General features: G+C 53.5%; 2 protein-coding genes across 4 annotated transcripts; both read right to left on the bottom strand.

Moving 5' to 3' along the window:
• Window positions 1-2,706: 2,706 nt before the first annotated feature.
• Window positions 2,707-18,535, bottom strand: PPCDC (phosphopantothenoylcysteine decarboxylase). Of its 2 annotated transcripts, none has more exons than XM_013097217.5 (6): window positions 18,393-18,535; window positions 17,192-17,358; window positions 12,863-12,958; window positions 10,333-10,461; window positions 8,100-8,268; window positions 2,707-3,892 (listed from the first exon to the last, which is right to left on the bottom strand). In XM_013097217.5, exons 2-6 carry the CDS (start codon window positions 17,342-17,344, stop codon window positions 3,807-3,809), a joined length of 633 nt encoding a protein of 210 aa, XP_012952671.1. In that variant the 5' UTR covers window positions 17,345-17,358; window positions 18,393-18,535; the 3' UTR covers window positions 2,707-3,806. The 2 variants fall into 2 exon arrangements, with proteins under 2 accessions (XP_012952671.1, XP_027321726.1); XM_027465925.3 differs by having other exon boundaries at window positions 18,344-18,485.
• Window positions 18,497-24,643, bottom strand: SCAMP5 (secretory carrier membrane protein 5). 2 transcript variants are annotated; one of them, XM_038184959.2, is made up of 8 exons: window positions 24,541-24,643; window positions 23,946-24,019; window positions 23,736-23,864; window positions 22,848-23,004; window positions 22,509-22,610; window positions 22,228-22,345; window positions 21,952-22,142; window positions 18,497-18,636 (listed from the first exon to the last, which is right to left on the bottom strand). In XM_038184959.2, the coding sequence occupies exons 2-8, from the start codon at window positions 23,950-23,952 to the stop codon at window positions 18,597-18,599; spliced, it is 744 nt and encodes a 247-aa protein (XP_038040887.1). In that variant the 5' UTR covers window positions 23,953-24,019; window positions 24,541-24,643; the 3' UTR covers window positions 18,497-18,596. The 2 variants fall into 2 exon arrangements, with proteins under 2 accessions (XP_038040887.1, XP_038040888.1); XM_038184960.2 differs by lacking the exon at window positions 18,497-18,636 and having other exon boundaries at window positions 20,039-22,142.
• Between the last annotated feature and the right edge of the window lie 113 nt (window positions 24,644-24,756).

Here is a 24,756-nt window from a genome sequence, read left to right as displayed (position 1 = left end):
TATCTTGCTCCAGTTTGTGCCTTGTGTTTCTCCAGAGCTGCAAAGCAGCCCGGGGAGCCGTGCAAACCGAGCTGACGGCATGCCTGGGGGCTGCTGCTGCTCCTCAGGCAGCTCTAAGGCTTCCTGCGGGTTTTCTGCTGGCCGAGCAGAGGTCACCCAGCCCAAACCCTTTGCAGAGCATGACAAAAAACGGAGCATTTCCCTAAAACGAGCATGTAAAATCATCGGTCGGTGTCAAATCATCTGGAAAGGATACAAAACAACATCCCACTGATGCAAGGGAAAAGCAGGGTGAGACCAGGCAGGGAGCAGGCTGCCTGCTCTCAGGATTTTTCTGTCCCCTCCGTGCAGCTCGGAGCATCTTTTACTTCACTGAGGACCCCGGAGTACCTGCAGAGCAGGGCAGGACCTCTGCGGCTGGCCCGCCTGCACTCCAGCCCCTGCATGACTCCAGACAAGCACAGAAACACTGAGCAGCACGGCCCTGGGGAATTCAAGCTTCTAATTAAGCTCAATTATTCCTGGAAACAATTTTTTTTTTTTTCGGCTCTCTGCTGAGGCAGCTGGCCAGGGCAAGAGCGCTGCACCTGCAGGTTTTAATTGCGAGGCTGTCATCGTGGAGCAGGGCTATCGGCGCGCCTGGTGCCAAGGAGTCTGCCCAGCCTCACGTCCCTATCTCGGCACACGGGCAGCTCTCTCATCTCTCCCCACCCGAGAGGCCAAAACACTGCTGGAGGCGGAAAGCAAAGCCAGCGGGGCGTAGGAAAAGGGCTGGAGGAGGCAGGAGAACATCGCCCCTGCGGCTAGAGCTGTAGCAGCAAGGGTAAGCGACTTGAGGCAGCACGAAGTAGTTGTCGTGCATCCCACACACGGCAAAATTCGTGCCCTGTCCTCCCTCTGCATGGGACAGGACCACGCCGTTCCCAAACACCCGGGTGCACCAACCCGAAATGAGGCGTGCTCCAAAAGGCAGCCTGCCTGCCGCTCGGGGTCAAACCACGGCGGAGATGGGCAGCCCTCGGGGCTTTGTCTCCCCGTCCCCGGGGTGCCACATCCCTCTCCAGCTCCCAAATCTCCCCCCCGGCCCCGGCCCCGCTGCGGTCGGCGCTGAGCTGTGCCGGAAAGCACAGGGCTTCCTGCCGCCCCGCGCTTTCGAAGACACGAGCTCGCCGCGGCCCCGCTCGCTGCAGGCGGCGTCAGCCCCGGAGCCTGCACGGCACGGGGACACGGCGAGGGATGTGAAGCAGAGGGAGCTCAGAGCTGTGAAAGGAACGAAGAAACACGGGGTTTTCAGCTGGATAGTCTTTTAATTATTATGATTGTTGTTGTTTTTAAGCAATCTGCCTGATGGGTCGCGTTCCTCTGCTCTGCTGAAGGCTCCCAGGACTGAGGTTTGGGCCGCTGCTGATGCACCTCCCAGATCAAGCAGCAGAGGAGGTGCCCGAAGCGCCATGCCAGGAGCCAGGCTATCTGGCCACAAAGCAGCACCAGCACGGCTTTGCTCTTTCTGCTGCTTTTGCAGGGAGGAAAAACTCCCGATCCAGCCTTTTTTTGCCCCGAGGCTGCTGGCACATACCTTGCCATGGGTGGGGACGGCGGTGGCTGCGCCATGGGTGGAAGCGGCGTTGCTTCAGCCCTCCGCCTCCAAAGAGGAACTGAACTGTTTCTGATGTTTGCCCCGGAGCAGAGGCGGTTTGGCAGCCTTTATCCCTCCCTGCAGTGCTATCACGACCTGCCTCCCACCAGAAGCAGCAGCAGTTGCAGAGGATCACGCAGTGGTGAGATTCCAGCTGTTCCTGCAGCCCAGAGGACACAGCCTGGGCACGGTGTCCTTCCCTGTGCATTTTCCAGGCAGCCGCCCTGAAGCTTTCCATCATGCCCTCGGGCTCTGCTCAGACACACCTTTTCACTGCCGCTCCACACATTTGCAGGACAAAGAAGTAACTCTCTGTGTTCAAGGCTCTCCCGTTTCTTTGCAAGCCACAATTTAAGCCTCTGGGTGAGCCCCAGCGGCGACACTGTCTCCTTATCAGCTTCTTTCTCCCGCTGCAAATCCACAACTGGTGGGTGCTGTGATCACAAGCCCCAGATTTGCGTGCTACCAGCACAAACTCTGGGTCTAAAAAGGGCAAATTAGGTTATCCCATTTCTGCTGAATTACCAGCATTCATGCTGTGTACCATATTCTTTATTACATATTCTTTATAGGGGGAGAATGCCCGGAGCAGCAAACCAGCTCCCTAACAGCTGAACGTTTGTACCAAGGCCATGGTGTTTTGACACCGTGTGAGGAACACCGGGGGGTGGCTGCGTTGCCAAACCACAGACGAGCAGGGAGGATAAGCAACCCTAACTCTGTGACATACCCACGGCAGAGCCAGAGGAGAGCCCGCAGTGTCCAGCGTCAGCTGCAAGCACCAGAACACGCTGCTCTGTGAGGAGGAGGCAGAGACCTCATGGAAATCAAGAAGCTCCAAGCAAAAACCTGCAACGTGTTGGCGGCTTTCGCCATCCCCACATGAGCAAACTGCCCCAGACAGCACCCGTGGGGCCTGGCACAACCCCTGGGAGGAAAAATCTGGGAACTATGGCACTGCCACGGCCCTTCTCGCGAGCCAGCAGCTCCGCTCACACCAGGCTCCTTCTGCCTTTGTTCCTAGAAGCTCAGACGCCCCGGCTCCTGGTCAGTGGACGAGACAAAACGGGAAAGTTCAGCGGATTTTATTTGTGGGGAATAGATAAGGAGGGCAAACAGACCCCGATAACCCCTTCCCTCGTGCGCAGCAGTTTGAAGGTTGCCCCCCCAGGCAGGATGCACATTCTGTACCGAAGGCCTTAAATTTGGCTGGGCCTAGTTAAAAATAAACTCTGGCTCAGCAGTACCGAGCTGTGGCGACGTGTTCACCGGCGCCGTTCCCCCCAGGGGCAGGACCACGTTTCCGAGGAAAGGCTGCACTGGGGGAGCCCTGGCTGCTCGGGTCTGCGGGGTCACAGGATTTCCCAATTTCCCCACGCCAGCCTGTTAATGTTCAAGCCGGGGAGCGCTGTCAGAGGTAAGGCGTGACTCCCCTCCCTTGGGAAACACTTCCTGCCTGCAGCACGCAGGGGGGCAGGTGCCAGGCTGGCTCGCCCTCTGATTTCTCCATCCCAAGCTGGTCGGCAGACACAAAAGGGCAAAGGCTGATTTGAGGACTAGGGAGCTCCTCTCCATCATTTTTTTTCCCGTCTGTGATAAAAAACAGCACACACAGGCAACCATGTTAGGCACAGACACCCCCAAAGCAGCTACAAGAGGCAATTCCTCGGGGGCAGAATTAAAAGCTCCCTGCTATTAAGCTCCCGGAGGGGGAATGCTTTTTGGACAGTGACTCCTGCTGGAAAGGTGAAGGCAGCACAGCCACAGACCACGCTCTGGAGAGTGGGCACGTCCCCATACCCAGCTTCCCACCACCAGGCCTGGCACATCGCCCCCCTCCTCTCCAGCTGCCCCAGGGACACACGGGCAGCTCCTTCTGAGCCTCCTCAGAAAGGATCACACGAGAAACACGAGGCTGCGGGGCCTGGGGGAACGTTACTCCCTCGCTGCGAGATACCACAGAGTTTTCCCACACGAAAGCAGCGTGAGCTCGGCCTTGGTTTCTCAAAGTCTGCAGCGAGGCACCAGACGTCAGTTTGGCACCAGCTGGGAGCCAACTGCTGCGCCCCTTCGGTTGGGGAGCCCGCTGCAGGGCCGCGCACCATCTCGGCTGGGTTTCCTGTTGGCTTTATCTTCAGGTCCCCAGGAAGGCAGTCGGCAGGGCGAGCAGTCAGCTCTGCGCCGGCAGGTCCCGCTCCGCGACGACCCTCCGCACGCTCTCGGCGATGGTCCACACCTCTGCCATGGCTCCTCGACCTGCAGGGCAGAGCCAGACACACAGGGTGAAGCCCACGGACAGAGCACGAGGACACGCTGCCCCCGCCCCACCTCTGCTCCCCTCCGCACTCGGCAGCCCTGAGGCAACGCAGAGCGCACCTCGAGGCCGGGGCAAAGCTTGCTCGGTAGCCCCGTGTGTTTCCTTGTGACTCACCCCACAGAAAGCAGCTGTGGGGGCTGCAGGATGGGCTCGGGCCTGCCGGCTGGGCAGGGGTTTTGCGGCACGGAGGAATGCCATCGGGGAGGAGCCGTCAGGCTGACTTCGCCTGGCTCCCACCTCACAAGTCTAAGCAGGAGCACGAGCTCCTCAGACAGTGAATGGAGGGAGGCAGGAAACCTCAAAAGGCAATTCATGTGACCTTAATGAGTACCTCATGTTCTGAATCATCTCCAAGGACAACTGCGCCTAACCCTCGCGCAGGGAGCTGCTCTCTCCGCTCACACTACCCCAGGAGTAAGTGTGCAAAAAGAGACCAAAAAAAGCACGTGGGTAACAGAACACCCTGCCTCCCCTCCCTCCTCCAGTGCAAATGCTGCGTGTGCTCGGTATTGTTTTGAAATGGTCTGTGACTATTTAAAAAAAGCTTGATTTCATACCATTCCTGTGACTCCACAGTTCGCCCCACATTACAGAGAGCTGCCCTGGATTTGCACTAGCTTGATTCTTGGGAGTAATTCTTGGAGAAGAGCGAGTGCTGAACAGAACAAAATGTAAAAGCTTTTCCTTTTGGGCTGGTTAGCTGCCAGATGAACATCTAATCTACACTGCGCTGTTGCTTCCTTCTGAAAGACTTTTTTTTAAAGCTTAGAATGAAAGCTTTAATGCCAGAGATCACTAAATCATCTCATCCAACCTCATGCGCTCGCAGAACTCAGTCTGTTCACTCCTGTCATTTGCTTGAGGCAAGCGCAGGGATACCTCCCCACCAGCACGTGTCTCCATTAGAAGATTCAAAAGATGGGAGTTTCTGTTGGTCCTTTGTTCTGCTGGCTAATTGCTCTAATTATTTATAACATGAGCTTTATTTGCTACTAGAAATTAGTTCGGGGAGGTTTTGTTTCCCTTTTTTTTTTTCTGGTCCATTTACACAGCGGGGTTAGTGAACATACAGATGAGCAGCGCCCAACAGCAGGCTCCAAAGGACAGTGACAACTTGAGGAAAGATGGAGGGGAAGGGGAAAGGCCGTTCAGAACAGCAGAGAGAAGTGTTCTCTCTGGGCAGATCACAGCCTGACTCTGACTTCACCCTCAGTTTTCCGGTAGGGGCCTTGCCTGGGACAGAAGGCGTAACTGGATAGAACTGTGAAGACTGGGGGTGAAGAGCAATACTTCTGGAAGGGCAAGGAAACTGAGTTTCCCTAAGAAACACTCAGTAAGACCCAATCTCCACTCCCCCTTTTCCAAACCTATAAATCCCAGGAGGCCTGAAGCACCCTACGGACAAGATGTGTGCAGATTTGGGTGCTTCGGGCCTCTTAATCTCAAGAGGAGCTGTGTCTGACAAGCCCTGCTAAACAAAAGACATTCCCTGACTGCCGCCTCACGGCTTGGCAGAGCTACACCCTTCAAGGCCCGCCTTTGTCCTCCATGACCCACTTCCTCCACGTCTTTGGCAATTCACAGCTGGATCTTTAGGTTTAGCTGAGAAAAAAATCTTGCTAAACTGCCTGTCTTACAGCACAGATCGTGCCTACAGGTAAAATTCTTCCAGCGTGCCAAGCTCTAGAAACCCGGCCAAGGATGATGAAGATATTAGCAGATTGGAAGTGTTTTGCAACAGTAAATTGCTGCAGGCCCACAGGCTGCAAAGCTCTCCTCCTTGTATCACAGCACACAGCCATCATCAAGGCCAACAGCCAGCAGGTTACATTTAGCGACCCAGTCAAGGGAGCATTTTAATTCTCAACTCAATTTCATTTGTTATTTTAACTCGTTTTTCACCAGGCCTTACACCCAAAGCCACTCACTCACCAAGAAGTATGTATCAAGTAGAGGTTGTAATAGAGAAACTTGGTGGCAGCCAGGGTCTGGCCCACTTCAGGTAAGACCAGTCACACGAGCAGAGGAAGGCGAACCTCTCACCAGCAAGTCAAACCACAATGTCAACAGACAAAACTGGTGCAAACTGAATCTCTTTTCTTCTGCACCAGATGTGAGCTCTGCTGCCTGCTGTTTGGGTGAAAGCTGGGCAAACCCCTTTGTGGATAAAACCCACAAGACAGAAATTAGCTTGGAAGAAGAGGCTGTGGGGTAAAAGGCCTGAAAAAAGAAGGGGGAGAAAAAAAAGTCAGCGGTGGAGACAACTTTGGGTCTTCAGAGAGCTGGAGTGCATTGCTGCTTCGCCATAATTTTCTTACACGTTGCCAGGAAAACCCTGGCATGTGCCAACAGGAAAATCTTGCTGCAAATTGACTCAGAAGCACGAGCAGAGCAGAGTCAGATGTGGCTCCTGCTGCCCCAACTGACCTTACCACCCCTCTCCCACGAGCTCCTTCAGGAGTTTGTTCTCACAGCAGCCAGGTTTGCACGGAACGTGAAGCAGCTCCCAAACGCCCGCTGGTGCGGTGAGGTAACTCCTGCTCAGCGCTGCTCTGCTCTGCCACTCCGAGCTACAAACCGCAGCAGTTCACGTGCTGCTTCTCATGTGGCTCACACATCCCTGCCGCAGGGGTGGCAGCCCCAGGAAAGGAACAGGGCAGAGCAGCAGAAGGTGGAAACCGCGTTTGCCGTCCAGCTCTAATCCATGCGGGTCCCCTCACACAGCCCTTCTGCACCCCACAGCCCCACCTGTGGAAGAGGGATGCCTCTTTCTGCTTCAGGTGCGTGGCCCCACACAAAAAGCACGTTACCCATTGGGGAGCAAACATCCGAGTGCCACGGGGACAGAGGTCCCACACAAGTGCTAACAGAGATGAAGGGAAAGCTCCGAGGGACCAAGAGGCTGTGGCAGATGGCCTTTCCACTTCTGCCAAAATGTCTGCTTGGAATGACCTCTTCTGGGCGTTTTCCCTTAACATGATTACAAGTACGCAAGAAATTTGATGTAATCAGGTCTAAAACCCCAGCGGAAACATCATTGTCCAAGACAGTTTAGCTGATGCCTGAGTTACTTGACTACGCTTACCTAACTGTAAATATTTCTTAGTTTTCAGCTCAAGAAAGCATTCTCTAGAAGCGTTGCACCTAACGACTCAGACACTAAGAAAGCCAGCCCTAGAATTTAACCGTTACGAAGATTTTAATATCCTGTCTTCACTGCAGGCTGCCTTTTGAGGCATCCAACAGAGTGGTTAGGATCTTGGTATAATTGGGGTTGTAAAATGAAAGGATGAGTGCGTTGCTGTGCAGGCACATTTGCTATTACAGCTGGAACTGGGTGACATTTCACAATTTTTCCAAAAGAAATCTCAATGAAAGAAGAGAATCCATTCATCCAAGTTGCTTGTAAAAAAAAAAAAAGCTTCTCAAAACCTCCCTGAAGTCAGAACATCTTCACTTAAACCAGTCTGTAAAACACAGGCGAGACCATTTTACTTGGCAGCGTAAGTTAAGACTTGAAACTGAGTGTGACAACGTTTCCTACCCCCTTCTTTCACTTCACACAAGCCCAATGTCAAAACCCCAAACCAAAACAAGATTGGAAAGCTGATCTAGCTGAAAAGTAACCCAGGCAACAAACAACAACACATGGTAAATGCACGTCCAGCTACACCCTCAGCCACATCTGCAAAGCGCTTATCCTCAGTGGCTGCTCTGAGGGATAAGATATTATCCCCCTGGCAGAGACAAGGGACCGTGGGCTGTTTTCATCATGTCTCAGTCTCAGCAGAGGGCAAGGCTGGGACACCCCAATCCCAGGCTGATAGTGCTCACCACAGAGCCTTCCTTCTGTCTGATCTGCTCTCTCTGAGGATGGGCCTTTCTTTTAAATGTCTATCCAACAGCTCGTCTGAAAGCCTGGCTTGGGTGGTCTCATGAGACTGCTGGAAGATTAATGAAGAATAATAGGTGCCAGCTAGCACGGGGCAACGTTTCGCCTTGTTCATACAAACCTTGGCAACGAGCACGTGCTCTCTGCAGTCCAACACCTTGCAGGTCACAGGGCGAAAGAACAGGGCGCCTCCCCTCAGGATACTAGGGGCACTTGGGCAGCAAAACAGTCAGATGACACACAACGGGACTGACCTTCGTCTCCACACACGAGTTTCTTCACCACACAGGGGATCTCCATGTAGCCAAAGGCCTTCAGCTGCTCCACCTGCTGAGCCGTGATGGGATGTTCCCACATGGCTGTGTTCATAGCTGGGCAGAAGAGCAGAGGTTTGCGCAGGTCCCAGGCACGGATGACACAAGTCTGCAAAAGAAGCCAAGAGGTTGGGCTCGGAGATGTTTTCTTCCCTCATTCTGTCTCACCTCTTTGCTGCACAGAAGCGCTTTCCCAGCTCGGCTATCACGAGAAGGCCAAACGCATCCATCTGTCAGCACAGCTGGACTAACCCGTGAGCAGGTCCACGGGGCTGCTACTAATTTGTGTTACATTCCAGCAGAGCTCCTCTCTGACAGGCGAGGAGGACGAGGGAGGCTACAAAGAGAAGAGATTCCATCCTACGCTGGATCAGAGCCAAGCAAGACATCCCAGTCGCTGGAGCAAACCACGCTGGAACGCAATGCATGCAGCCAGCCCTTGCGGGAGACCAAGAGAAGCTGAGGGGTGGCCACAGATCATATCAGCTACAGAGAAATCCCCAGGCAACGCTTCAGATAAGCCAGCTGTGGAGCTAAACAGAAAGAGTTGGCAAGTCAATCTTCTCAAACAGCGCGCCAACTGGATCCCCAACGGCTGACGAGGGAAGCGCTGCCGCTTCCAGCATTCACAAGGAGGATTACACGAAGCTATCTGCGCTGCTGCAGAAGATGCTGGTAGATTACCAACCACCCAGCAGCTCCTGCATGCTGCAGAGGCTCACATCTGAGGCCGCAATAACATACAGCTTCCAGATAAGCTCCTATCACCTCATCTCCTTTGAAAGATAAGCAGTGGTTGCTCTTAAACAGTGCAGTGCCCTTCAGTGTCCCTAGCCCTGCCAGCTCAGGGATGCAGAGGGAGCCTCCCAGGCAGCTCACGCTGCTGCAGGGGCTCTGCTGGGTTCACAGCACTTCGGAGCAGGCTGCCCATCCTTTTTCATGCCCTGTGATCTGAACCCTTTGTGGCACAGGGGAAGTCTGCCAGAATCTGTTCTAACTTGCTAGCCAACGCCTCTAGCACTTGCTTGTCTTTACCGGAGCCACCTCTTCCCTTCCCAAAACCATCCAGGACTGGCAGGGGTTCATGAAGCCGTGTCCCTAACACCCTTCCTGAGCTCTTCCTCTGTTGGCTACGGTACAAAGGGGGCTCAGCAGGACAAGACGTTGCTTGTCCCTCTCTCAGCTCTTTCTGGCTTCCCCGGATCTCCAGCAAGCTTCCCTGGATCTCCAGATGCTGCGAGGGCTGTAGCTCTGGGTGTACTGTGCTCATTTGTAGGCACTCTTTCTTACCTAAACAGCTAAGCTAGTCGCATACGGCTCCCTAGCCAGAGCTGATGTGCAGCCCTCTGTTCCTAAATCTATGGATTTAGGAACGAGGTACCTAAGGGGTGATGCAGCATTTGCACTTCTGCAGCTTCCTGGCAGATCTTCCAGGTGCTTTATCCGTATGACCTTTCCTGATGATGGCTCGACACAAGGCACTGAAGCTACACAAAAGTTCCTGCTCACTGAACCGAGAAGCACGCTCTCTTTTAATACAGTTTCTGATCAGTCTTTGAGCCAGAGCACCTTTAGTTCCAGAAAAACAAGCCTGAACAAGCAAAAAATTAAATAAAATACCATAGCTGAAACTGGAAGGTACGTAAGTGTGCACATGTTTGAATTTCTGTGCTATGCAGTTAGGTGAGGGAGGAGGTGAAGTAGCAGGAAGTAAACAGTTTTATCTGATCTCACAGGTGTCTTTCCAGCTTACATCTAAAAAATGCAGAGAGGAACTCAAAAGTCAGAGAGAGAGAGAGAGAGAGAGAGAGAGAGAGAGAGAGAGTGTGATAGAGAGAAAACATGATAGAGAGAGGGTGGAGGTAGGAGAGAAGGATCATCCACTAGAAAAAGCAGGACAGGCACAAAAGAGGGACTGGGAAATGATGGAAGACACCGAGGTAGCCCAGGAATGGAAAGGAACACAGGTCAGGGAAGAAAATAATGAGCGTTTGAAAAGGATCAGGGGAAGCACGTTGGCAGAAGAGAGACAAGCATATGAACTGGCAGCAGAACATGCAAATCTTGACGCTGCTGAAACACAAGAGTTTCCATGAAAGAAAGGTCAGACAGACCAGCGCTGGGAGGGGAGGGAACTGAGGGGCCGCTCTCAGGCAGAGCTGCAGCTACTCACCAGCAGGTTGTCACAGATCCCGGTGGCGAGCTTTGCCAGGGTGTTGGCATCAAGAGGGGCCACCAGCATGAGGTCGGCCCACCGTCTGAGCTCGATGTGCAGGACGGGGTCCGAGCGGCCCTTCCACAGCTGGGGAGGAGACAAGATGCAGGTTATTGAATCCTCAAAACAAACAGCAGGCACTGCACCGAGCCCACGGCAGTGGCTGCAGCCTCAGCTTCGTTATCCTCACATCCAGCAACATCTGACTGCGCGGGGGGACTGGGGACTGCAGCCACAGCGCTCCCGTTTCTGACTTCCCACCTCCTCCAGCAACGTTTGAGAAGCACAGCTAATGGGTAGTTTCCCCACACAGCCAGCAATTTATGCATCCAACAACCTGGCCAGCTCCCAGCAAAAAGCTTTCTCCATCCACATCCCCCAGCTTCACAGATGCCCAGCACAAAAGCTCCCTTAAGGCGTAGTGCATCTGAGAAGCCCGCTGCATCCTATCAGCCAACCAAACCCAGACAGGACCCAACCAGAGGGAATCTCTGCTGGGGAACCCTCGTGCTGTAGAAGCCTCACCCCTCTTTACTGTCTTCTAGGCACTCTGAAGCCATCCACTGGCTTTTAAAGAGGTTCAGACCCCTAACTGACCCCCTTCTCAGTTAGGAAACACCCTCAGAACAAAATAAAGCCACACAACTGAGCGGGGAGCAGCCTCTAGGAGGGATTAGGTTTGGCCAGCCAGGCACTGCCACCCTCGTGGCTCCCCACAGGCACTTCTATCCTCAGTTAAGCCCAGGGGGGTCCCTGCTCTGCTTAAGAGCACACACAACTGGGACAGCGTTAAGAGAAGCAGCAAGCAGCACCGGGTGCTTCATCCCCAGAGAGCGCACAGCCCCACCAGGTGTGTCAGGGCCATGACCTATTCCTTCTCTGAGTCACTGGAAACCACAACAAAAAGGCAGCATCCGGAAAGCCGGTGCTCCCTGACACCTTTCCCAGCTCTTCCACTCACTTTTATTTTTTCTACAAGCGCTGAAGGTTGTAGTTTTATTTTCAGAATAGAGCATCTCCCAAACATGCTGAGCAGGCTTATTTGCTACCCTGGTGTCAGCAGGGCATGCTATAAAGGCTCCAGAACTCCTTTCCAGTGTGCCAAAGGCCCACGGAGCCTGACTTGCACCTCCACGGCCACACACAGGGCTCCTCCTGAACAGCTTTCCCTGGAGCTGCAGCATCCTGGCACCCAACAGACCTCTGCTGATCTTCTAGACCAGCCAGAGAGCTTCCTGGCCATTGCTCCCCTCCACATGAAAGCAACACTTGCGTGCGAGTGCATCTGCAAGAGAACTGCTAAAGGGGAGATCAGCTCATGCTCACATCAGTGCTGCAAAGATGACAGAAGACGTACAGAAAAACAAATGTCGACGTTTATACATCTCTCCATCCCAGAATCTCTCAAAGCACATCAATAAAACCATGTTCAAGAGAAAATAATTCTATAGAAAAGAGCCAAAAAGATGCCACCGGCCACTGTTATTAGTGGATCCTGCGGGATGTGCTCATCCATAACTGGTTCGAGGGGAAAAACTGGTGAAAAAGGTCAAGTTGACAGCACGCTGCTAAAATTCAAAGGACAATGGACTGATCCCTTCCACATACACACCTCAATGTGGATGCCTTTTGAGCTACGCACACTGCTGCCAGCAGGAGAACATCTCTTACAGCCAGCTGCCCACCACAGGGGCAAGAGGAGGACACTGCAGCAGGCCCTGCTGGCATGAAACTCCCCAAGAGAGGCGGCCCCACAGGCAGCTCAGACGCAGCACACGCCAGCTTTGGGGCTCTCCCAAGGCGCAGGCAGATCTGGAGGACGCAGAGCAAGAAGCTGCAGCACGCAGGCAGTGGTGGCTGAGGTTACCCAGCCGGACACCGAGCTGAGCTCTGAAGCAGTCTGGGTAGTTTTGTGATCGTCAGTGGTGCTGGCAGATTTAGCATAGGCAGCGAGAAGGAGAATTCAGCTGCTGCCTTCCTGACGAGTATGAGTCATGGCAAGCAGCTGACACCCTCACCACCACTTTGCAGTGGCTTTCTTGACATTTCCTGATGCTCCTCGCAGCGCTGCAGAGAGCTGCTAAGCCCAGGGTGGTGAGAGACCACTTCTACCCACAGTGCAGTGCCTGCTGCAAGCCTGCTAGGGCGGTACCAAACCCTCTGGTGCAGCCACGGCCGCCTCGCTCACCTCTCCGAAAGCCCTGCCCCAGAGCATGCAGCGCGCCAACAAAGAGGTGAGCCTCGGCCAAGAATCTAAGGAATGTGGTCCCTCATGAAGAAAGGCGGAGGAAGGCTTCGATTTGCTGTTAAGCACTTGAACAACGGAGTGAAACCTCTGCGAGGTCTGCCTGCTGCTGAAGCAGGACCCGTTGGTCAAAGCAGGAAGCAGAAGGCCCAAGTGCATGATGAAACAACTTGAATCACAAGACACGAGGCTGGAAGGGCCAGGAGAGGAGCCCTTGCCCTCTCCAGAGGTAGCGCTACTCACCTGCCATTCATCTTCATCGCTATAGAGGGGGACAGGAATCTCCTGGGGGTTGTAGAAGTGCTTTGCCCTCTCAGTAGTGACCACCTTCACCTCCACCTAGGCAGAAAGCAAAAAGACAGACCAACAGTTACACCCTGAGGCCAATCCTGCACAGGAGGGCTCGAGCAGCAAAGATTGAGAAAGATTCGTGGGTCCGCAGAGGATGTTCCCCTGCTGCGTGCACGTGCTCTAACCGCACCTACCCCAAGCAGAAAGGTCAGGCTGCTGGAGGTGCTCACGGGGGCCGAAGCCTCGTTTCATCGCCACGCAGCAGCAGGCAGGTGATTAGTCACCGCCTGCCAAACTCGTTCACACGGCCAGTTCACGGCCGGGACAGCAGCAAGCGCAGAACCGAGAGGCAGAACTTCAAAGGGACGGCACGGAGCAGCAAAGCGCAGCGCCACGAAGGTGCCCTTTAATCAGGAAACGCCCGCCGAAGGGAGCAGCAGAGCATCCTGCCTCGGTGGATTCCCTCAGCCACCGCAGAAAGGGGTGACGTGCCCGCACGGCCCTGCGGGATCGCTCTTCCCACACTCGGAGCCAAGAGGAAGCACGGTGCTGAGCTGCCACGGGTCCTGGCAGCTGGGACCCGGCAGCACCAGGGCAGAGCAAGCCCATCCCTGCAGAACAAGGCTCCACAAGAAGCAACAGCTCAAAGCTCCTGCTTCCCAGGGCGTTTGTGAAGCAGCAGGATGTCAGCTTACCTGTGCCCACCGTGCCTGTTACGAAAGTGATAACATTCTGTCTGCCAGGCAGAGCCTTTGCTTTGGAACAACAAGCGTGATTTCTTGGTCTTTGTTACATTTTTCCCTTCAATTCCTCTCTCTGCCTCAATTTCTTCCACCCCTGCCCCTCTCTCTCGACAAGGGAGGCACCACCAAAGGCAGGGAGGTACCTACAGACTACCAGGCACTATTTCTACAACCACGTTAACCCCCCTTGCTCCAGCCAAGGCAGCAAGCTGGGGCAGTGCCTTGCAGCTGCTGCGCCAATCAAGGAAAGATGCTGGAAACAGTAAAAGCTCTGTGCAGGTACGGTCACAGCACAGGGCTCCTGCAGCTCACACAAGGAAAAGGAGACTGCATATAGTGCCTGAGGGTTCTCTCCCAGCTCTTAGCCAAACCTGCCTGCCTTATGGGAAGCCAGCTGAGCCTTCAGGTACATGGCATGCACTGGGGAAGTCCCAGCACGTCCCTTGGATGTCTGACACACACAGTTAGGAGGTGCCAAGGTGCCTATGACAGGAGATCCTTTCATTTCCTCCTGCAGGAATCTTAGCAGGTGGAAAAAGTGGAATTTGCCCCAGTTTCTGCACGCCCCACGACCAAAGCTGTGCCTCTGACAGGTGCCACAAGCGGCTGCTGATGTACCTCACACCACCGATAACCATAAGGAAATAATTCTTTTCCTCTTTATCACCCCATTCTGACCGTGGTCTGCACCTCGAGACAGCTCACGGCACCACCCACACTGTGGTTCAGTTACACCAGCAGCTCCCAGCTCCTGCGAGGTGCCTGCTCCTTTTTGGGCAGTCCTAGCTCAGAACCACGGCTGCATTTCTGGGGCGTTCGAGTGTGAACGTGAAGATCACGCTCACAGCAATCAACCACGTCACATCTGTATTAGCCTCACCTTGCAGAAAGCTGTTTGGAGCCAAGCAGCGATGCCACCGAAGGTGCTAACGCTGCTTTCTGCCATCCCCTGGGCTTCGAGGAGGTGTTAACCTCACAGGCTGCAAGATACTATTTATTTGGTGATTTTAAAGAGTTTAAAGGGGTTTGTCAGCTCTCCGAAATTATACCAGTAGGCTGCATCTGTGCTAAAAGTTCTCACCAGCAATGTTTGTTAGTGCTATTCCTACTTACAGAGCCATAACGATACAAGGATTTGTGGGTGATGCAGCTGCACCTAACCCCATGACATATTTTGTACCTTGCTGCTTCAGTTGTGCCAGTATCCAAAATGCGCTAATTTAGACCAGTAACACCTGGTCAAAATGCTAAGGGACACAAAAAAAATCCACTTTGCTTTTCTTAATTTTTTTTTAAAGACAGTTTCATAACCACCTCTGGTCTTAAATAAATAAATAAATAAAAACCTACTTCTTCAAAGCTGAAGCCCAGGACCAGGAAATGGCTGGCTATCAAGAACTGCGTCCAACCCACTACAAGGCAGGGCACAGCAGGGGGCTGTTCGAGGACTGTGCGTGGTGGTAACTCCACCACTCCCCCAGGAAAGCTGCTCTAGCAGTTTAATTATCCTCTCTGATTGAGGTTTTCAGCTGGGGTGGGCTCCTGGATCCCTCGTTCTCTGCAAGTGTTTCAAGTCCCTCCAGCTATGTTGGAAAGAGATCAGTGCTCTCAAGATTGTTTTAGCCTACATAGTTTTTCCTTCTATTTACCTGGCACACCCTCTGTTTGACTGTGGATATCCCTCTGCTTAAGCTCTAAATCTCTCTGGCCCCACTCACAAACTTGCGCAACGTGCTTCAAACCTCCAAGGCCAGATGACATCCAGAAGCTTCAGTAACAATAGCTGTCACCCGAAAGAAGTTTGCTTTCTCCTTTCTTATTAACTAACTGATATCCCACCGATGTGATTCTTTGGCGTTGTTTTCCTGCCAGGCCACCACCCAGATTACTAGGGATCAGGCTGAGACAACGTGTGTGAGTCCAGCACAGCCATGAGTTCCCCAGGCATCCTGACAACGTGCCACGTGCTATCTCCTCACAAAAAAAAAAAATAATAATAAAAAAAGAGGCAAGGGTAAAAAGCTGAAAAGCGTAAGCTGATGCCCTATTGATTTCCAGATCTTCAGAGAGCTTAAAAGACAGTAACATGTAGCTGTGTCAATTATCACCCTCAAGGACACGTTAAAGCTTAATGTGTGCAAAATTGTGCCACCAAGTTGTTGGCTGAGAATCATTTTAGCAGAAATGACAATTTTAAACTACTCTCATTTCAAACCTCTGGCTGCATCTCTGCTGGTACCAAAGCCTTCCTCCGCCTCTGCCCTGCTTCCCAAAGTTCTGCTCTGTCAGTTAATGCAGCAGGCCTTAAACTTGACTGAGAAATTACACTGACCTCACCCACCAGGCTTTAGATCAGGCAGCAAAATCACATCAGAACTGAGTAAACAAATAAATTTAACTAACAAAACTGATATGAGAAGCTCCTGGACAGACTGAATACTCGTTTGTCTTTTATTTTTTACGCAACACAGCCTAAAACCAGTGGCCACAAGGCCTCCAACAGATGTCACAGAGCACAGAATTTAGGACCAGCCATCTGCAGCTGTTAATTATGCATCAAAAGCTGACAGAGGAGCAACGCATTTGATCTCGATTCCTACAGCAGACCATTTGCATTCTTCCTGCCACTTCCAAAGGGCATCCCCAGTGCCAGGAGCAAGGGAAAAGAGACCACAGCGAAGTGGATCCAAGGCAAGAGGACGAGAGGATGCGTGCCCTGCATCCCTTGCTAAGAGGATGACGGCTGGAGCTGGCTCTGGGCTGGTCACCCACTTCCTCAGCACCATTTGGCTTCACCCCCCTGCTCCAAGCTAGGACCTTTGGCCTCAGTAATTATTTCAGGTCAAAATCATTTCGAAAGGACATTCAGCAGGTACTGTAACCAAGAGCCGTGGATATTTAATGCACACTCTTGCTCCTGCTCCTCTTTCATTTTGCTGCTCCAAAACAGACGCTTTGCTTCTTAAAAGCTCCAGGCTTCTACAGTTTCCCCTACCTTCACTCTAAAGCAAAAGTTACCACACTTCCTTCCCTGACTCTAGTCACTAGTGGCCTCTGCTGGACACCTCTGTTACTCCTAACAACAAACTCGAGTTAAAAAATAAATAAAAATGCTCAGACACACATACTGGCTTGGATCTCCTGTTTCTACAAGATCTGGTTGCTCTTTGCTGGTCAGACGGCAGCGTCCCTCTTTGTAAAGCCCACATCTCAGCTACCAAAAATTGCAGGGTCCTAATTAAAAATGTTAACCTCCAAAAAGCATCCACCTGTGTCTGCAGCCAGGGCTGCCCAGGGAAGTATCTAGGAATAGTGGCTGCCCTTTAAACCTAATTTCAAGCTAAAGCTTAAGTGTAGAGAAGTAAGAAATGATATGAAAAGAAATATTGATTTTTAAAAGCAGGAGGAACCTGTCCCAAGTTTCAAACAAAAGGGCTCAAGGCCAGATGGAACTCTTCACTTCAGCAGAAGCCATCCAGTCTCTCCTGGAAACCAAAAAACCAGGATAGCACCAGCTCTACCGATAAGATTTACTCACCCCAGGTATTTTCAGCAATTCAGAGATGAGGAGAGGCAGCTTCAGGGCAGCCACACTGCCAGTCACACCCACCAGGACACGGAATTTTTTCTCTGGCACAGACGAACCCGTTTCTGCAGCTGCCTTTGGTTCTAGAGGTGAGAAGGGCTCCATGGTCCAGTCAAACTCTAGGAGCACAGAAATATAAAAGAATTTTAGCACAGCAGGTACTCCTGAAGTACTCCCAAAGACACAGGTCTAAGCGTGGGCTATGCAGGACCCAGAGCAACTCGGTCTGATGCTGAACATTCAGGCCCTGATCCACAAAGCTTTTATTTTATTAAAGGCACCCCTTTAAGCACAGGAGTAGCCGGACTCCTCCCATTTTCCTTACGTACAGGTTCTCTGGGACAACAGTAAACAGAATGCCAGAAATTACACAAGCTCGATGCTGTTGGTAAAGCCAACAGCCCCCAGAACAGAAATATGCCCTCTTGTGGTGGACACGGCACAGACTGCAGGCAAGACACGCAGCCCAGCTGAGTCGTGCTCCCTTCACGCTCTGTGGAGAAGAATAAACGCAGGTAGACATTTCAGGAAGTAAAAATTCTGGGGGGCCTCAGGCAAGCATTAGAGCTCTACTGCCCATCGTATTAATGCATATTTACAGTAGCACTAGGAATTACTCTGTGTAGATCGGGCAAAAAAGACCCAAACTGTGAATAAAACATAAACCAAACCAGCCACTATGTACAAACACTGTAGGAATGTGAAAGCCAGAACCACTCACTCATCCCCCACTGCCAGCCAAGGCTACCTAGAGGCCTAGAGGTTGTTTTTGAAGGCGTGTGGCAAGCAGAGATGATTCAGAATGCTCTTCTGCCATCTCTGAGTGTTCTGCCACGCTGATAAGTCACTAATGATAAATCACTCACAAGTATTCAGTAAAAGAAAAGCACTCCTCTACAGAATCCATATGAACGTCTCTATTAAGTCTTGAAACTAACAAAGAGCAAGCTCTCTTATGTAAAACATCTGAAAACTGTACGTTAGTGAAGGCATCACAGCAGGATTCAGTGAAACTAACCTCATTACTCAGAGGAAGTTACCTGGAAGCATTTTGGGTAAAAGAGAGGAAGGAAAAAATCTTAACACCAGCTTTATTTTACGCACCAGCTTGGACGTTGGAGTGAGGCAGCTGGGTTCCCTGGAGAACATTTACCTCTTGGTCATTCCCAGAGCTCACTCAGATCCAAGTTTAATTTAGGATCCTTCATGGGGCGATTCAGATCACGCTCGGGCAACAGCTACACAGGAGCCTGAGCCACCAAGAGGCACAAGCACCAGGATCCTCACTAATTGCCTCAGCCCCTCAGCCGAGGCACGAAGGGAGCCGCACATCCTTTCTCCACGCTCCACTGGGAATTCATACGTTGTGCTCAGGCCCCTGGGGTTTGTCAATGTGGCTGAAAAAAAAAAAAAAAAAAAAGGCAAATAAAAAAAGAGCTAGGACAGGAGCACAATTTCAGCTTGACCTTCCAGGCACTGCTTACCACGAGAAATTACAGAACGGGATTATCAGTGTACGTAGCGGCTAGGGTGGTCTGATACCACAGCGGCACTTCACGTGCTTACCTAACGAAAATTAAAGCTATCGCAAGCTGCCCAGAGATGAAAACTCTTATTAAGTAACGATTAATTCACCGAAGCACCCCCAAGCTGAGCTGTAGGACACAGGCCGTGAGGGCTGCTGGAGGCACCGCTCCCTCCTCTCCCCCTCACAGCCCTGGGGGGGGGAGCTAAGCGCGAAGGGCGCACAGAGCAGGCGGCCCCTCAGCGGCGTTACCGGCTCCTTAGCTCTGAGAACCGCTCCTAACGGCTGCCGAGGCCGAAACCGGCCGGGAGGAGCCCGGCGGCCTGCAGGGCACACACGGGGAGCCCGGGGAGAGGGCCCGGGGCCCACCTGCGGCCTACCCGCGGCCCGGCCCCGCTCCCCGCCCTAGCAACGGGGGCACAACCCGGAAGAGCGCAGGGCACGCTGGGAAATGTAGTCCCGCGGCGCCGCCATGAGGCCCAGGCCCCTCAGGGGCTCCCAAAAAACACAGATTTACCCCAGCACAGCCTCAGGGCCCCGTGGGGCAACGCCGCACCCCGCTCTGGTCACCCGCACCACAAACACCCCGTTTTCTCCCAGCCCCAAGGCCCCCCCATTGTCAGTGCCCAGCCCCAGGCGCTATAAGCGTGCGTTATTTTCTGGTGGCAGCCCAGCCCCGGGGGGGTCGTTGTGTCCCTGCCCTGCTGCAGGCTGGCCAGCTGCATTTCCCCACCCCAACACCCTGAGCTGTGGGGTGAGCATCGTCCTGTCAGCCCCAGCAGGAGCGCTGGCTCGGGGTGGTGCTTGATGCGTGTCCCAGGCAGAGGAGTCGCTGCTAGGGGGTAAAAATTGGCTGCTAGGGGTTAAAAATTCACTGCTAGGAGTTAAAAATTGGCTGCTAAAGGTTTAAATGAAAAGCATACAGGAAGAAAGTGAGAGCAAGGGCACAGGGACAGAGCCCTGGGGTGCAGGGTTACTCCTGGCACCCCAAATGCAGAGCAGAGCTGGGTTAGCACACAGCCTCCCCAAATTTCCCCTGGTGCAGCTGCCAAGTGCCAGCTTGTGGGCACCCCTCTTGTTATTAAATAATCAGTGCAGAAGGGGAGACAAGCCACGGCTCATAACCAAGGCTGCTCCCCCATTAACACAGCTGCTAATTAAAAATGACCACCCTGCGGGCCGGTGTGGTGCCACCGCCAGCTTCCAGCAGGGCAAGGCGCGTGTGGGGTCAGCGAGGGGCCCCGCTTGCACAGAGGAGACACTCGAGAGGAGGGTGAGGTGCTGAAGCAGTGCCTGTTAGTTACAGCGCGTTACAGGTTATCATTTCTGCAGCTCGATATAAACGCGAGAGGTTGAAATCACTTTGTTATTTTGCAGACATGGATGACAGAGCACATGATTTGGCATAGTAAGTTTTAGGCTAGCTAGAAATGAATTGCACAATATTTAAACCTGATTAAGTACATAATAGGCTCAGCAACGGATTACTTTTCTCCTTACAGTTTATACATATATATACACGCATACACAGACAGGCATTTTTATCATTAGCTGCATTTTAGTCTTGTCAAGAGACAACTACCTACTGCCAAATGACTGAAGTGATACTCTTAAAAAGGAAACTATTCTTGGTGTGCTTTGCTGGGAAAAAAAAAAAAAAGATAAATTCCAGTTTGGTGCCATCCCCGTGGGCAGGTCTCGCATCCTGGCACTGCCAAACTGCTGGGGGGGAGGGGGCAGGCAGGGGCACAGCACCTGCAGTACCAGCATCTGTGGGGCATCTGTGGGGCAAGAGGGGTTGGAGCCAGAGGGCTGCATTCCCTTTTGGGCTGCTTTTCTAGGACTTGAAGGAAAAAAATAATGGTTGTTTAAAGTGCATTTAGAGTCTGAAAAGCATCTCTGAGAAGGAGCTTTCCCTCCTCCTGCCCCACAATGTCCATTTGCTCCCATTTACAAACCAGCCCTGAGCCCTGCTGCCTCCCTGCAAGCTCCTCCCTGCAAGCCCGACCTCCCCAAACTGGGCAGGATTTGGGGGCTGGTGGACCAGGAGGACTCATTCTCACAAAGGATCCTACTAGAGCCAGGCAGCCAAGTTCCACTGCACTGCTTAGGAGTACGAGCAAGGAGGAGTCACTCCCACCAGCCCAGAGCTTCCCTTAAGAGCTGCGAGCCAACAGGGAGAAGTATTATTATTTACAGCATCGGCGGGGCTGGTTGTATGTGGGGTGGCAAGATTGCACCAAAAATAGGTCCCAGGAGAGACACTCTGCCAGGTTTTGCCAGTTTTAGTTCTGAAATAGAAGCCTTTAGAAAACAGGTCCAGGACACGGGACCGGGCTGGTCTCAGCCCCCAGAGAAAACCTGTCCTCATTCCCCAACATGCACGCACCCATGCACACAGCAGCTCTCACCTGCAGCCACGCCAAAATAATACTGCTCTTCCACAGCAAAATGTAAACTACACATGTACAACACCACGCACTGAGAGAAGGTGGATGGAGATCCTGAGCCAGGGATTGGATTAGGAATCTCTTGGCTTCCAGCATGTCAACAGCAGGGCTGAAGGGTTCTCTCTCTCCTGTTTTAAAAATCAGCTAAAACAACTTTTTTTTTTTTTTTTAAATGGCTAAATCAGCCACCTGCTAGTTAAAAAGCAGAAGAAAAGAATTCCCAGGATTGCTTGCCCTTGCTGAGACACTGGCAAATGGCTGGATTCTACCAAGTGAAAGGAAACTCACACGTCAGAAACCTGTAGTTCAGCTCTTATTTAGGGGGGAGATGGGTGCTGGTCACTATTTTGTGATCTTTCCCTTTTGGGGGGGGCTTTTGGCTGATGTAGTTCTAACACACACCTATCACCACAGTAATTAAAAAGTCACCACCGTGCACTACTTCACAGGGAAAAGAAGACACAGGAATGTACATGTACTATCACGCACAGCAAGAGTCCTGCAGGGCAGCTCACAGCCTCTTCAGAATGAGGAATAAAAGAGAAATAAAAGAGAAGGAGCTTGAGGTGATGAGGGGGAAAAGGGAAAAAAAAAAAAAAGAGTAGGTTCTGTTACAGAGAACAGGGAAAGATGATGGTTCGCTCTGGCTTTCTGCAACAGCTGCAGGAACTCGACTCAGCCTTCCTCCTCCTTCCCCCCCAGTGCTTTCCTCCCGCGGACGGAGCCCCGCGGCTCACATCTCGTTGGAGTAGGTGTAGTTGGGGGTGGCCGAGTACTGCGTCTCGTGCTGCATCATGGCCCCCTGCGCCGCCCCCATCGCCGCGCTCTGCGCTGCCTGCTGCACGTGCGGGTTCTTCCAGGCGCCCGTGGTCCACTCCTCCTGAGCTTTGCTGAAGCTCCCGCCGCTCCCCCGGTAAAACTTGTGCACCTGGAGCCGAGAAGAGGTTGGAAAGAGGGGAAAAAAAAAAACAACACACAGCCAGCGCCCCACCGCCACCACCCCACCGTCGTACCATGGTGAGGGCGATGAAGGAGAAGACCGCCATCCCCGTGAACAGGATGGTGGGGATCAGCATCACCACGGCCGACCCCACGTTGGTCCCGAAGAAGGAAATCGCCGCAATCCAGCCGCTGCAAGGAGATGGAAGCCACCATGCTCAGCACCCCCAAGGGGAGAAGCTGCCCGGGATGTTAAGACCCCGAGAGGCAGCTTTCCCCTTTTTTTCTCCACCCCACCACGCACAAACACCTCCCCTGGGTGCCCAAGCACCCGTGGGAGAAGCGAGGTCCTTACCAGACGCCCCAGCCAGGGATTCCCACAGCCTGGATGATGCTGATCACCAGCTGGGCCATGAAGGTGAAGAAGAAGGCCATGAAGCTGAAGGAGCTGTCTGTCCTGCAAGAGAGGGCTCCGTCAGCTCCTGCACCTCCTTCCCCGCTGCTCTGCCCACACAGGGCTCCCCCAAACAGCCTCATGGTAAAGGTTAGGAAGTACAGCTAGAAGGCTGGCCAGGAAGAGCAGAAATTCCCCAAATATTCAGGCAGTGCCTCAAGCTAAGCACCGCGTGGAAGTTTCCAAAACAAAAAACAAAACACAAACCTTGAGAAGCCAGGCTCAGGTGTGACCACTTACTTGAAAGCTTTGTAAATAGGTCTAAACCAGCAGACATAGGAGCAGGGCGTAAAGAGAATGAGCCAGAGAATTGCCAGTCCCAAATTAACAGCTCCGCCGCCTCCAATCAGCCATGCGAGGCAGCCAACGAGATTCACCGCCAAGGTGATGCTGTTCACTGCAAACACACACACACACACGCAGAGGGAGCAGAGTAGCGTGCACGAGGAGGGCGGCGTGATCCCAAAACCCTACGGCAGCTCCGACCCCCCAGAGCCCCCCAGGGGGACTCATCCTGCCCGCGTTTATGTGCGAGATGGGGGAAAGTGCTCTGGAGACAGAGCTGGCTGGACACACAGCTCCAAAAACCAACAGGCATGAGCTGAGGGGGGATTTAACACCCCAAAACAGCTTCCCCAAGGAAGCACAACTATTTTTCTCCCCCCCTCCTTTTTGTGCAAAGGTTACAAGAGCCCTCCTGGCATGCAGGGGGATGTTAGAGAGACCGGGGCGAGCTGAAGGGGTTAGAGAAGAGCAGTGGCTCTCAGCACCGAGCACGGCACACACATGCAAAGAGAAAGAGGCAAGGCTCTCGGAGGAATCCAGCCCACGCATCTGGCTTCACGCTGGACGTGGGCACGAGGGTCAGGGCTTCTGGGAGCCCACAAAGGGGTCACCAGGAGCTTGGGGCCATAGAGAAAGCCCCTGGCTGCAAAGGAAACCCAAAAGGCTTCGCTGGCAGCAAATCCTCCATCACAATGGTGGGAAATCCAGGGGATGCTGCACCCCTGCCCCATCCCCAAAGGGTTTGGGCAGGAGACATAAACGCCCAGGGGGCAGGAGGGGGAGCAATGTCCGTGTTTTGGGGCCGGGGACCCGCAGCCCGTGTGGAGGACAGCCCACACTCACGCATCCAGAGGTAGTAGAGCCGCTTGGCCATGGTGCGGTGCTGCGGCGGGATCTCCGCGTCGAAGTCCTGGTAGAAACATGGCTTCAGGGGGATGAACTTGGGCAGCGGGGGGAAGTTGTTGGCTTTCTCTGAAAAGAAAACCCCCAAAAATGAGTCAAGAAGGGGCACCTAGCAGGAATCACCCCAAGCCCCCATGGAAAACCCCATACCTGCCATGCTGGCACACTCTCAGCTGAGAGAACTCTGCAGGGAAGCTGGAGAGGAGCCGGGAGCTGTGTGAAAGCTGGAGAAAAGAGAAAAAAGAGGGAAAAATAAAGCGGGATGTGGAGAAAGGCAAAAGAGGACACGGCCCTGCTAGTGGTAGGGGCTGGAACCAGAGGGTCCCCGAGCTCCCTGCCCACAGCCTCGTCTCCGGGATAAACCCTGCTCCCTCCGCCCACGCCGACACCCTAATTAACCCCTCATTAATCCTAATTAACCCCTCATTAATCAACGAGGATTTGGCCACGGGTGGGGGGGGAACCCACGGGAGGGGGCACCCACGGAGAGGGGGGGGTGAGGACAGGACACCCACGCGTGTCCCCCAGGCGGGCTGGGGTGGGCCCAGCACCCCCACACCCCCTCAGCCCCCTCCCCACCCCCGTCATATCGCGACAGTCGCGAGTGGGGCCCCCCACGCGCGTCGCCGGCGGGCTCCCCACGCGTGTCGCGACCCCGCGGGCTCCCCCCGTGGCTATGGGGTAAAAAAAATAATAATAAAAAAAAACAAAACGAGGCCCCCCCGTGGCCGTGGCCGCCCCTCACCGTCCCCACGGGCCCGTCGCGGGTGGCGGCGGCCGCCCGGCGCCGCTCCTGCCGCAGCGGCCGCGCTCTCGCGAGATTTCGCCGCCCCACGCACGCCGGCGCCGCCCGCAAGTCTCGCGAGAGTTCGGGAGCTGTCCAGGGTCCCGCTGCCGCCCGGCGGGCCCTGGGGGGGGGGGGGGGGGCTGTGGGGTCAGGGGGTGCTGTGGGGCTGAACAG

This window comes from Anas platyrhynchos, chromosome 11 (assembly GCF_047663525.1).
Source record: "Anas platyrhynchos isolate ZD024472 breed Pekin duck chromosome 11, IASCAAS_PekinDuck_T2T, whole genome shotgun sequence".
NCBI classification, from domain to species: domain Eukaryota; kingdom Metazoa; phylum Chordata; class Aves; order Anseriformes; family Anatidae; genus Anas; species Anas platyrhynchos.
This window is presented reverse-complemented; position numbering and strand designations above follow the sequence as displayed.